Consider the following 13,478-nt stretch of genomic DNA (forward strand, 5'->3'; position numbering starts at 1 on the left):
AAATAACAGAAATGAGGTCTGCAATTCTTTTGGCTCTTAGCTGATCTGTCTTTTTTCTTTTTATTTTTCCCATTTTAGAGAAAGCGAAGTATGGGTAGCAAATAGAGCAATCATGAATTGTGGTGCAAAGATAGTGCTCAAAACTTTTTGTTCCATTCTGCATGTGACATGTCCAGTAATTAAGTGTCAAGGTCACTCAATAATCATGACCACATTGCAATTAGTGGGACAAAAAATAACCAGCTTGATAATGCTCCAAATTTTGTTACTAGGCTGTACATTCAAGTGCAAGTTATGAATTGGATGGGCAACCATTTCCTGCTGCCACGCTGACAGAAGACATATCTTTGTGCCAAAAGACGCTTGCCCAAGAAACTTTCGTCCACGGTCCAAGTATTGGACAAAATTGGTGTATGAATTCTGCTTCCTTTTGGCAGAAGTTGCTTTCTTCCATGCTACCGTTGCATGGTGCATCCAGTTATGCCTTTTCAAGCTAGCAACTTTTTTCTCCAAATTGTTGTTCCTCAGAACTGAGGACCTTTTGCTGATACTAGACTGCCTTCTCTTTGTAGTCATGGAGACCAATTCGACCCCGTCCAAATTTTCCTCATGCTGCAAAGCTTTAAAAAAAAAAAAAAACTATTACAAGAATTCAACCAGGAATTAGAAGAATTATTACGGCATACTTAATTGGCTACTAGGAAGAATCATGATTACTATTGCAACGAAAGAACGCTGGAAAAAGCAAAAATGTATAATAACTGATGGTTGTTAGCCTATTTATTAGAAGTTAATCACCAGAACGTGTTTATCCTTCCTTGGAGCCATTTTGCCCTCAATTCATTAACCACCCAAAAAGTATTTAAAGGAAAAAAAAAAGCCAAAAAAATATTCACTACAAAGACAAGAAACGGATCCAGAAAAGAAAAAAAAAAGCCATTTGAAAAATATTACTCCATAGAACAAGAGGTCAAAAGAAAAAATCTTCAATTTGTAAGGATGGATTTATAGTGCTGGCTTTAGCTTCAAACTTTTCCAGCCAAACCTGCATCCTCGCCCACCCTAACCCCAACCTCTCAAAACCCAAAAGAGAACAAAAGCAAAGAGACTGCCAGAATAACATCACAGATATCACATAGATAACGAGAATGCAACTGAATTCTTAGATTTCTGAATGCCCACCACAATTTACTACAGACCAGCAAATCAAATTTCTTCTTGATAGACTATTCGACACAACCTTTCGCAAAAAACAATCTTACCACCCCTTGGGCAGACAGGGGGCAGCCTCAAGGTGAGAGCACAACACCAACCACTCCAGAATTTGTTTAGATTCACATTTGGTCTTAAAGAACATTTTATATTTAACAAACTTCCTGACCTTGATGGCACTTCTGACCTGTAGGGAGAGGTAAATTAACAGACTGATCATTACTTCATAAAACTGTTGGCCAACCGTCAGGTAAGCCAATGGGTGCCTTAAATGCCAAAAGCACCATAACGTCTTAGAAATAATGTAGGGTCAAACACCCTGATCCGCATGCTACGTTGAGTCTAACTTATCACGTGGCATACTGAAGCGGTGCCAGAATCAAGTAATAATTGGAGGTTTTGAAATTCAGGTACTTAAAATATCTAAAGCCATTAGTTCAATTTTGTCCAGGTGATGACATGGATAGACCAGTAGATTATAGCAGGTACACAAAAGTTCACAAGGTCATGTCGTCGGCCTAGATTTCACGCTTAGGAGAATTAGCTTAACAATCTCCGCAAAGTGCAAATTAAAATGTTGGGGTTAATATGCAGGCTTTAGCTTCAAAGTACCCTAGAGAAGGAAATCAAACCCTTAAGTTTAAAATTCCCTAGTAGAACTTAATTCACACAGCTAATTAAAAGATATTCCTTTTTCATACATGCAATTTTGTTTCTTATTGGAAAATAATCCAATTACCTCTTTGGTGGCAAGGGGAAGAGCGTGCTTAGAACATCTATCTATCTCCGCCTCACAATCTGACTCCTGCAAGCAGCCTCTTGGTGAGAACAAAGCAGGAGAGTACTTCCAGCTTCCAATTCAGACATCATATTTGTGTTCCATCACCTTAATGGACTAACAACCCAACCAGTGATTGGATTTTTCCTGCGAATTCTAAGAGTCTTATGTGAACCACTTTGCAATCGTTCAATAATGGAATAAGTTAATGAGTCAGCTGTTAAACCCTGTTGTTTAAGTTTTGCATACAAATCCACTGCTTCTGCAGTTCTCCCACACCGCTCAAGACTATCAAGTAAGATATTGTATGTCACAATATTTGGAGAACAGCCTTCTGCGAGCATCTCATCAAACAACTGACAAGCCATCTCAATTTTATCCATCTTACCAAAGCACTCAATAATGGTGCTATATGTGATGACATCAGGATTCAAACCCTTCTCTTGCATCTCTCTCAATCTCACATGTGCTTCATCAACATTTCCATTCTTACCAAGACAATTTATTAACGAGTTGTAGGATATGATATCAGGTTGGCAATTGCTATCCTCAAGCTCTTCAAAGATTTTGACAGCTTCTTCAACTTGCCCAGCTCTGCCAAAGCTAGAGATCAGAATGTTGTAAGTGAATATATCCGGTGAAGGACCATCTTTTTTCATTTTTTCAAACAGATCACTGATATGGGCAATCTGCTTTAATTTCCCTAGAGCAGATAGGACCATGTTATACATGAAGGTGTCTGTACTTATACCCTTTTCATGCATCCTGCTCAGCAAGTCAATTGCCTCTGTCATCTTCCCAGCACGGCACAAGTTCTCTAACATGGACATATAAGCATCCTTGTCTCCCCTATCATGGAAGCTCCACATGTTGCAAAACATTCTGTGGGCTTCACTTGCATGGCCTAGTTTGTTCAATGTTCTCACAAGATATGCGTAAATTGACTTGTTCATGTACTTGCGTGATATTTCCACCACCTCATCAAGTCTACCCAGCTGACCTGCTGCAGCTAAAGCATTTAAAATGACAGTATATGTGAATTCATTGGGCCGGCAATTGTTTTCTACCATCTTTGAGAATAGAAAGAGAGTCTTGTCAATCATCTGGCTCTTAGACAGTGCCTGCATCATAGTATTGTAAGCAATTAAATTTGGTGAACAACCCCGTGATAGCATTTCCTGAAATAAGCCCAGTGATTCATTTGATTTTCCCAAATTTCCAGTCATTCTTATCAAAATTGTGTATGTATACTCGTCAGGTTCACGGTGCTTTTGTTTCATGTCCTTGAAAACGTCATAAGCCTGGTCAACCTGCCAAGATGTTACATTATCAGAATAAAGACTTCTGAAGCCCATACCCATCTCAGACAGAAAGAGGGAGAGGGAGATGGGAGTGAGTTTGAAGTGTGCGTGTGTGCTTGATAGTCTCATCACAGAAAATTGTCCAATATAAAAGATTATAGGCAAAGAATTAGATGTTTTGCAAGTTTCTCCTACTGTTACCTTGTTATGATGATTGTTATTAACGACTTAACTGCTCAATTTACAACCTGTGACAGAACAAAAATTATCATTTCTTTGTGTCATATTTGATGATGCTCCTTTCTAAGAAGAGAGAACTTAATATTCCAGTTCTTACAAAACCTCCTGTCAAGGGTACCGATCTGAAATCCCTGCACTGTGGTAGTGGTATAAGACTAAGCTATAAATAAGGCCAAGCTTCTTACTTCACGCACAATGGACCCACGGTTGCATACATTTCAAGAAAACAGTTAAGCAAAGCTAAAGATGATAGTAGTAAAATTCAACAATGCCACTAAGAAAGATGACAGTACAATACCACGGCACCTAATTTGAATAAAAAGCAAGCTAAAAGCTCAAAAATTCAAAGAATATGAAAACATTAGAATAAAGCGAAAGAGGCTTCAACATCAAACCTTTTCATCTTTTGCAAGAGCATCAAGAAGCATGTTATAAGCAAAAATATCCAACTTATATCCACGCCTCGTCATTTCTCTGTAAACTTCCAACGCCTTTTTCGAATCATTCAACCTCAAATACCCTTGCATGAGACATTTATACGTATAGCAATTCAAACTCAATTCCCATTTTTTAACTAACCCCAAACACTTCTCCAATTCATCAATTCCTCCATATTCTTGGCCGTCGCTGAAAATTCCGATCAATATATTAACGGTGGAGATGCTGCCACGTGTTGCGGATTGATCCATTTCGTTTAAAATATTCCGAACGAGGTCGAGGCGGTTGGGGAGATATGCCTTGGATAGAATCAGGAGAATTCTGTTGTAAGTAAAGGAGTTGTGGCGGAAATCAGGTATTTCGGAGGAGCAAAATTGGAAGAATTTTAGGGCTAAATTCGGTGATTTTAGGGATTTAAGGATTTCGGAGGCTTCGGAAGGAGTAATCATTACGTTTAGTGTTTCGAGGTAGTCAGAGAGATCCATGAAGAGATCATCGGAGGAGGAGGAGGATGCCGTGGAGGGTGGTGATTGGAGGATGCTGACGACTTTGCAGATGAGATCGCGGCGGGGGAGTGGATAGCCTCTCACGTCAGTTTGGAGGATAGGATTGTCGACTTCTACGGCAAATGAACGGCCGTTGTCGGTTTCTACTACTACTCTTCCGCTGTATTTGGTGGCGAACCCTCGGCGGTGGTGATTGCAGTGGTCCCGGCGGCTGAGAAAGTGGAGGCGGCGGAGGCCGAGCTGGAGCCTCATTTTCACGGTCAGCGACTTTAGTCAACGCCACAGTTATTCCAGTTCAAAAGCCGAGTTTAACTTTTTGGAGGGGAGAAAATGGGAAAATTACTAAACTAGTCCCTCACCATAGTTCCATAATTTTAAGGCCAAAATTGAAACGAAATTCATTTTCTTCTTTGTTAGACTAACTCACCATAGTCACACAAATTCAAACTCTACGTTCTTTCTTTATTTGCCATTTTTATTAAATCATATTGTGCAATGATTCACTAGTGCATCTCGATCATTTTTTACTGTGTTTGTAATTTGATCCCTATGCCTTCTTCTTCACCTTTTTGTGAAAAAGTGTACTTGTTGAAGTTTTATTATTAGAAGTTGGGTTTGGTTGCTTAAGAATTAGAAATAGGAAAAGAGGATGGTCGTGTGTATGTGTTTTTTTTTATTTTTATGAAAGGACATGAACTTTATTCCCATTTTGTCCTTACAATTATAGGCACATAAAGATAGACATGCATTTTTTTTGTTGAAAAACTAAACAAAAATGAGCTTTAGGACCAAATGCACAATTTGCTTATATCTGAAGGATTATTTTGGTTGATTTTGAATGTGAGGAAATAAACTGTTTTTAAAAAAAAGTGTGAGGGACCAAATTAACAATTTTCTCAGGAGAATAAAGATAAACCCTATAAGCTTTTGTTCCGATGAAATTTTGTTAAATTCGTTAATTGCACTGAAATTCGATAATTTTTTCCGTAAAATTCGTTGATTACTTGGTCACGAACTTGCAATTTCAACAACATTATTACGTGTATCAATTTAAGGAAAAAAGGAATCGATTTAAAATTTTTAAATGAAGAATATCCAATTCGGAAGTAATTCATACCAAAAAATTGAAATTTGGGAGAGTAATAATCTAATATTTACACGTTTTACTTTCTATGTTTATCAGTTGTCCGTTTCTACAATACATTTGAGAGAAAGTTCGATTGACCCAAAAAGGAAATTAAACATGAAAAAGAAGAGTCTCTTTCAACCAAAAGAAACTAAACATGAACATTGGGGTTGCCCCATTATAACTTATAATAATTAAACTTTTCGATGATGTGATTAAGTTAACCATTACATCATATCCTTCCTTAAACAAGTGACACAATGATGCCTTTCTTTGTTACGGAGTGAAAGATAAATATCACCTAAAACTTTTCGACAAAAATTTCATAAAAGAGGAATGAACCTTCGACAGTACACAGCAAATTCTCACTAGACTGAATGTACTTTTTTTTTTTTTTTTTTTGAACCACTGAAAAGAGACCAAATCCCTCTTTGGTTTGTAGATCGGTGGATCGAATTTCACCTATTTTGAAAAAATTCAAATGGGATCTCAGAACACCTCTTTGATCTAGTAAAGTCTATATATCTGTTAGCTCCGAACGTACTGTAAAATATGATAGATTAAATTTAAAAAAAAAAAAAGACACATACTTTTCTGAGGCTATTCCCAAATCAACAAGAGGGGAATTAATTGATGTCCTTTTCGTTAAAATTGCTTCTTTTTTTTAAGATCGTGAGTAGTTTTAGGAGCTGTTACATGCATCTGTTTTCTATTTTAAAGCTTCAATATGATGGCATAACCAATGTACAAAATCTTGAACTTCAGGCACAAATGGAGGAAGGAACCAAAGCTTTAAGATAATGCTGCTATCAAGTGCCTTGGTGCGCTACTTCTTCGACAAATCAAACTATGGTGTAAACATCACTCCCAGGCCCAGCAATAATTCCCTACCAAATGGTGAGCGTGTTAAGTGGAACAATTTGGAAAGTCATCTTCAACTACCTCAGCAATCATGCCATCACCAGGCGAAAAAGTTCCATCTCTCGTCCCTAGCTCTTCTGAATACATCAGCCAGGGACCTGGCACGTAGGAACTACAATTTAAAGCATATGGGATTCGAATCAAAAAGTAGCAAGGACCATTTCTTTTAACTTCCGCCTCCCATTTGGGGAGGAGCAAATTAAGCTTTAATCTGACTAATCATGTTCAGCTGCCTGCTGCAGCAACAGCAACTTCGACAACCAACACGAACAGTTACTACATGGATAAGCTTGTTGCTCACCTTGTCAAGAACTGCTGGTGCGTGCCAACTGCCAAGCCAAGCATGATAGGGATGACAAGAATTTGTTCCATAGAGTTGTAGGCCGCTAACGGGTAGCAAAAAAATTTTGTGCTTTGATGTGTGTGCAGCATTGGTGGGTGTTATTTATTAAATGCACTTGTCGCTACTTCCTGTTATATGTATCCTCTCTCTGAAAAATTATCCTGATTTCGCCACTGGGGAAGAGTAGCTTACAGATTCTTGAAATCAAAAACTACAATCTTTTTTTTTTTTTTCCATTAGATAGTTCTAAAATGCTATATATCCTAGCCAGTAAAAAAAAAAAAAAACAAAAGGAAGAATAAGAAGATGTGTACACGTAGAAGAAAAAGTAGAATTTGGATGCAAAATGATTTGATAAGAGTAAGGTAATACCTTATCAACGTAGTAAGTCAGATTGCTTGTAATTAATTAGGTTCAATCAGATGAGTTGGTAGCAGACACCATGGGATCGTATTGGAGCCAATTAATTGCCGGCTAGCAGCTTAATTATAGGTCCTGGCCTGGACTCGGGACATATCCTTATTATTATGTCACGATGTGATAATTATATCATGATATTTAATAATTCGCCTCAATACTCAAAACTGATCATCATCCACAAAAATTGGTCCCTTAATTTTAATACGTATAACTAGTAGTATTAAATTGGTCCTCCCTCAATTTTAACACGTATAACTAGGATTAAATTGGCCGTAACAGTCTCATTATTAAAACCTCTAGCTATATCATCCCCATTATCCTTTCCAACCCCCATCCCCCACCGAGAAAATAAATAAATAAATTTGTGACGATGAAGGGATCATCTTCCCAAAAAGCATTGGCTAGGGAAGCCCCGCTAGTGTTTGTCAGGGCTTGACTGATTAAGCAAGCAAGTCAATTTTCTCTTCCTTTTAGTTCCTCCTTTCTGCCAATGTCGTTGCCCACAACTTGGTCATCCCCAGCTACTATATATTATTATGTTGCCAGAGAAAGTACAGTATAGTATCCTCATCCTGTTTGGGTTAATCAACTTTGGACCAAAGTTTCTTGAGGTAGTCGTTTCACGATGTCTTTTTTCTTTTCTATAATTAATTAGTTCAACATTTTTAGGTTCTGTGTGAAAACGAAAGATGTGAATGTGAACTTGAGTACAAGTACACCAGAGAAGATGGGAAGATTGTGACATGCAATAGTTTGTAGATAGACGCTACAAATTTCACTTGCTAATTAAGATGGTTCATTCATAAACACTTGGTAGTATTAGACAAGAAGAAAGCTACAACGGGAATGCAGAAGAAATTCGTTGTCACATCTTTTTGCTACTTCTAATGGCTTATTATAAGTCAATTATAAGCCTTGGACTTCATGGTTCCTAAGGACTACAGTTTAGTGTAGTAATTGCAATCTTTGATCCACTTAGTGGATGGCCATAGGAGTGATTGCTGCAACCTTGACTCTGCAAAGGATATGCAAAGAACACAGCCAATTTGCTCAAACTTAACTGTTTATGAGAGCCCAGAAACGAAAGCAACGCCAGTAGAAGGAATCCATGAGGTTCCAGCAATAAAATTGCCAACAGTATATTTTTCAGCTTCATCTATTGCAATTACATGGTAGCCTGGCCATCTTACTCTCCCGGAAGTTCCAGCTCCAGGCCCCATGTTACCATACTCGGCAAAGTATAGTGTCCTGAGAGAGGAACTGGGAGCCCCTGGCCACTCAATCCAACCTCTGGATGTAATTGCACCATCAATTGTAGATTGCATCACCACTGCCCTGGAGTAGACTTTCCATGGCCGTCCCAGATATGAATTGAAGGAATTTTTAACTGGGGAAAAATCTGATCCCGGAATAATTCCGCAATTTTGCAGGGAGAAGCCGGTATTTTGTCCAGGGTCACTCCTTCCATTAGCCAGGATAACATTATAGGCTACTCTACTGCGTGGTCGACGCAGTACTAAATTACAGTTCTGAAAAACAGCAGCAGCATTTCCAAATATGAAATCAACCGTGCCGTAAATGTCACATTCCCTGTAGAATTGACGGAGGGATAGTGCATATAAAGTGTCCTGATAACCTGCAAGAGTACATCTGTATAAAACAGCACGGTCTGAAGCAATTAGTACCGCCACGGCTTGATCCCCATTAGGACCTGCTGTGTTCTGGAACCCAATATCCTTAGCAATGAAGCCATCGCCAGTAATTGCTGACAAAAAAGAAGAAAGACATGATCAAAATTTTTACATTATATTTGCAAATAAGAATTTAGCAAGTCTTTCGCCAAATTCAATTATTGGTATTATCACTTAGACCGGACCTGGGTGAAAAATTAGAGCATTGCTTTTATTTTCTTCTACTGTATTATTTTTTCTTGGAAGGACCTTTGTTGGGAGGTGGACAGATGGTCTATTCAAAAGCAAGAAGTGACCAAGCTGGCCAAAAGAAAAACAAAAAGTGACCAAGCTAATAAATATTGTCGGAACCGGAGCAAAAATTTTTGGGAATAAAAAATTTTCTCTTCTCTTTATTTTCTGCCCTGAATTAATTTTGTTGGGACTAAATGTTATTCAGATCCTTTGAACGTTTTAGAACATATTCTTTTCTTAAATATTTAAACTCAGCCCGGATTAGGCAAATTATTCATGTCGGTGATGGGAGTAGAAAGTTCCAAATAGCCATACAAAGGTTCAGATGCAAAGTAGAGAGGATATATGACGATTATATTAAGCTATAAAAAGATACTGATCCCTTTTTCTAGAGGAGGAGAGAGACTGGATATGCCTGCACTTTTAACCGAGCTTATTAAAAAGTTAAAACAAAATCATAATGCAATTGTACAGGAATTTTTTTATGAAAAAGTGATGACAGAAAAAGTGGATCGTGATGTAACTTCATTAATAAAGAATAAATTGTATCTATATGGACTTGACTTTGCCGTCGATTTGTTGTAGGCAAAAGTACATAAGCGTACAAATAGATATGTGCTGATGCGTACGTTAAATATGGAAAAATTGAAAACCATGAAAGTTATTGGTCTTATTAACCCACTTGCTCATATAGTACTAAAACCGCAGAGAGACAGACAAAGACATGATGAGAATTGAGACTTACTAACTGTGGCGGAGTCTTGAAGAGATGAGCCCCCAGCAACACTGCTTGATCCAGTAATGACGGTGGAATATTTGCCATCGCCAACCAGGGTGATACCATCCTTGTTACAATGAATTTTCTCATTGTAAACTCCAGCTTTTACATATATCACAAATCTTCCTCCCCCGGCAGCCCGGATGGCTTCCGAGATGGTTTTGTAGTTGCCAGAGCCATCCTTTGCCACCACAGCATTTGCTTGTATTGTGGTAGCCTGTAGTAGTTTCCTGTCACGAGCTGAAATCCAGGTGGGAAAGTTTTGTTGCTCAACAAGGCCACGGCCCTTGATAGAAGTATGAGGACCTGTGTTTTTAGAGTTTTCAGCCGTGATTCGGTTAACAAGAGTTAATGGATTACTTCCCATTTGTGATAGATAGTCCATTTTTTTGGAAATTTCTTGCATGAAGGAATTGGATGTTGCATGAACATTAGCTATGTCTTTGCAGGTTTCTTGATAGGTCAATGCGGCACTCAGCCATGTTTGGATGTCCTCCTTGTTTTTTGTGGGAGATTGTTTTATTGCTACCAAGGCCTGATTGAGCCGTTTGACTGCCATGTTCATGAGCTCACGACAATCTCCTGCATGTGTAACAAAGAATACTTAGTTCATGAGGTAAGAAAAGAAAAAGGGAAAAAAACTGCAAATAAGCTCAATGAAAATGTTATTTATCCCCTTTTTGTGTGTGTGTTTTTTAATAACTACGTACCTATGGCCTTTCGGGTATTTTGAGCTTCTTCAGAAATGAAATGATAGCTCAGAGATTCAAAATTGGAAACAGGAAGGTTGCTTGCGGAGATTGTTTTGTTGATAAGTGCAGATACAAAGTCGACGTATTGGTTTTGTGATGGTAACCCTGATAAGCTCTCAGCACACAATCCTGGAAACCTAGTAAACTGACACGGTGAGCTTGCATGCAGCTCAAAAGGGACCGTGGTAGCCCGTGACACGGTACCAGCAACAGAAATTATTGCAGGAAATATTAAGAGCCAAGAAGACATGATGATCAACTTTGGCATTGCCATTCTAAAAATTCTATGAACCTTGGAGGAAATTTAGATCTATATTTAAGATCCAAAGACTCGACTATTTAATGTGTTGTTGGAAAATTGGTGAAGTTTGATCAATATTTATAGTGGAAAAAAGAGGGGCTTTTTGGCCATGCACGGTAAAGCTTATTGGCTAATAAGAACGTTTACGTGTTAGTTTGGAGGTCAATTTCAGGGATCCACGACAAGTGAGTGGCACCAAGACGGATATACCGCAGAAGCCCTTGGCTACGTTTAAAATTCTTTTCGATAAATTACACATAATTCTCCTATGATTTCATCTATTGTCACGTAAATATTCACGTCACACCCTATGATTTCATATAAAATGAAAATTTGATACTAGAAAATAGCTTCTATAACATTATTGTTACTTGAAATACTAGTAATGTCCCCATTAAATACTAAATCGAACAACAGCTTAACCACATTTCATAAAGCCAAAAGGGAGTTTTTGAATACATATAAAAATTGCAAGAAAATAAAGTGGATATTTATAATCATAAAGGGGTTGAGTGGATATTATGATTTTATCAAATGCACATTTAGAGCTCGTGTGGTTCAATCACCATAACTGATGGTTTATTTTGTCCATTTTTCAATTTACATAAAACTATAGAAGGGTTAAGCGGCTATTTTAAAACTTTAGGAGGATTATCTAGCATTATACTATAAAACTGCAGGGGGCTATATATAATTTACCCAATTCTTTTTCTGCGCACCTCATATATATGCTACAACTTGAGGAGCTATTGACCACGGCCATTGGCTTGCTAATTCTAGTACTTTTTACTTTTTTTTTTTTTTGGAGAAGAACAGTAGTTTTTTTTTTTTTTGGCCTCTTTTGATGAGGATATTGTTTATTGTACTTAGGGTACAAGAAGATAATTTTATATGGTCATTGTAAGATTTCCAACTCATTCTTTAAAAGGATGATCTTTCCTCGTCGAGAATCTACAGCTTAAACTTTGGATCTTGTGCACGTCTTTATATGGAGACTTGAAATTATTGTATGGTGATGATATCCGGGGAAAAATAAAAGAACACGAGGGACCAGGATAATAATAAAATGCAGTCTTGATTTTTTTCCCCACTTTATATTAGTAGTCTTCTCTTTGATTGACTTGAAGTCTTTTGCAGTATTTCAAGCAAAAGCCTATGGATAGATACAAGAATATTGTATGGATATAACTGGAACTGGACTCAACTCATACAAGAATATGTATGTACTCGATAATGGTACTTATGGGTTTGTTTACATCAAAAGCGACGTCACAAATAACAATTGACTATTGGTTTACTACGCACCTCACAGTCGCATGTTACCTGGGGCAAGTTTCGCACTCAGCCAGAATGTTGAGAGTAATTAAATTAGCTCTCAATCAGTTTGTTAACTTTAGAACATAAGAATTAAGATTGATACTCACTTTTTTGAGGTCCAACGTCCTTTTTCTTGATTTGGCTATTGTTGAAAGATCGATTCCAACCACTTCTTTTCAAGATTCTCGGTTTAACTCCCTTAAAGATAAAAATTATTGAACCAATAAAATTGGACAAATTCTATGACAACCAGCTTAGATAACTACTCAGGTTTGAACCCACAAGTTAGAGATCGTCTTGATTGACTAGCTACAACAAAATGATATGTAGTCTATCTTAGTACACTTGGTTTTTCTTCTTTGTGATGGGAAAACAAGTAGTGGAAATTGGTTGATTCGAGGCGGCGGTCGAAGGCTTTTTGTTTCTTTACTTGACAGGAACAAATTTGACAGCAAATTAGATGTGAAGGTGATCATGATTTGACTAAGGATTGATGCTAAGTAATCATGTTAAAGTAGTGTGCATAGTTTGGGACCAGTCGCATGTGGTCGCTGAAAATATTAAAATACTTGCTCCTAATTAACTACTTTCATTAATCATGATTTGATTTGTGTGGAACATATCTTTATTATTTCCTTTTCATGATGAGCTGAATCCCTCACTGTTAGCTAGTTTTCTTAAACAAAAATGTTGAAGGATGTAAAAAATGTAGTATCTTTTTCGGTTCAAGAGAGACTCTAAAGTTTAAAGAAAAAAGAAAGAAAGATAAGAAGTTGATCATCGAAATAGAAATCTTATGATCACCCGTCTAAGGTTTCTACCAATTAAACTAGGTCTTGGAGCTGTAAAAATTAAATCAAACTAGCAAGCAGGTGCATAATTTTTACACGTAGTAACTGGATACTATGGATTTTTCTGACAAGCTTTTGTGCTCCTAATTAATTTATTATTTAAAATTTATATTTATTGCACTGTTTGCATTTATACATTTTTGTAACTTAATTTCCCTCTAGAAAACTAACATTTAAAAATTAAACTCTAGCGATTGCCCATAGAACACTGGTTTGACAAACCTAGTCATTGGATAGCTACAAATCACAATATCTAATTCTTGAGCGGT

At 37.3% G+C, this 13,478-nt stretch overlaps 2 protein-coding genes across 2 annotated transcripts; both read right to left on the reverse strand.

The window, feature by feature from the left end:
* Positions 1-134: 134 nt before the first annotated feature.
* LOC140009492 (pentatricopeptide repeat-containing protein At1g51965, mitochondrial-like) lies at positions 135-4,926 on the reverse strand. Its single transcript, XM_072055192.1, has 3 exons — positions 3,927-4,926; positions 1,952-3,300; positions 135-620 (listed from the first exon to the last, which is right to left on the reverse strand). The coding sequence occupies exons 1-2, from the start codon at positions 4,725-4,727 to the stop codon at positions 2,095-2,097; spliced, it is 2,007 nt and encodes a 668-aa protein (XP_071911293.1). The 5' UTR covers positions 4,728-4,926; the 3' UTR covers positions 135-620; positions 1,952-2,094.
* Positions 4,927-8,084: 3,158 nt separating this feature from the next.
* On the reverse strand, positions 8,085-11,070 carry LOC140010013 (probable pectinesterase/pectinesterase inhibitor 54). Its single transcript, XM_072056387.1, has 3 exons — positions 10,699-11,070; positions 9,956-10,570; positions 8,085-9,050 (listed from the first exon to the last, which is right to left on the reverse strand). Exons 1-3 carry the CDS (start codon positions 11,012-11,014, stop codon positions 8,350-8,352), a joined length of 1,632 nt encoding a protein of 543 aa, XP_071912488.1. The 5' UTR covers positions 11,015-11,070; the 3' UTR covers positions 8,085-8,349.
* Positions 11,071-13,478: the final 2,408 nt, after the last annotated feature.

Source organism: Coffea arabica, chromosome 6e (genome assembly GCF_036785885.1).
Source record: "Coffea arabica cultivar ET-39 chromosome 6e, Coffea Arabica ET-39 HiFi, whole genome shotgun sequence".
NCBI classification, from domain to species: domain Eukaryota; kingdom Viridiplantae; phylum Streptophyta; class Magnoliopsida; order Gentianales; family Rubiaceae; genus Coffea; species Coffea arabica.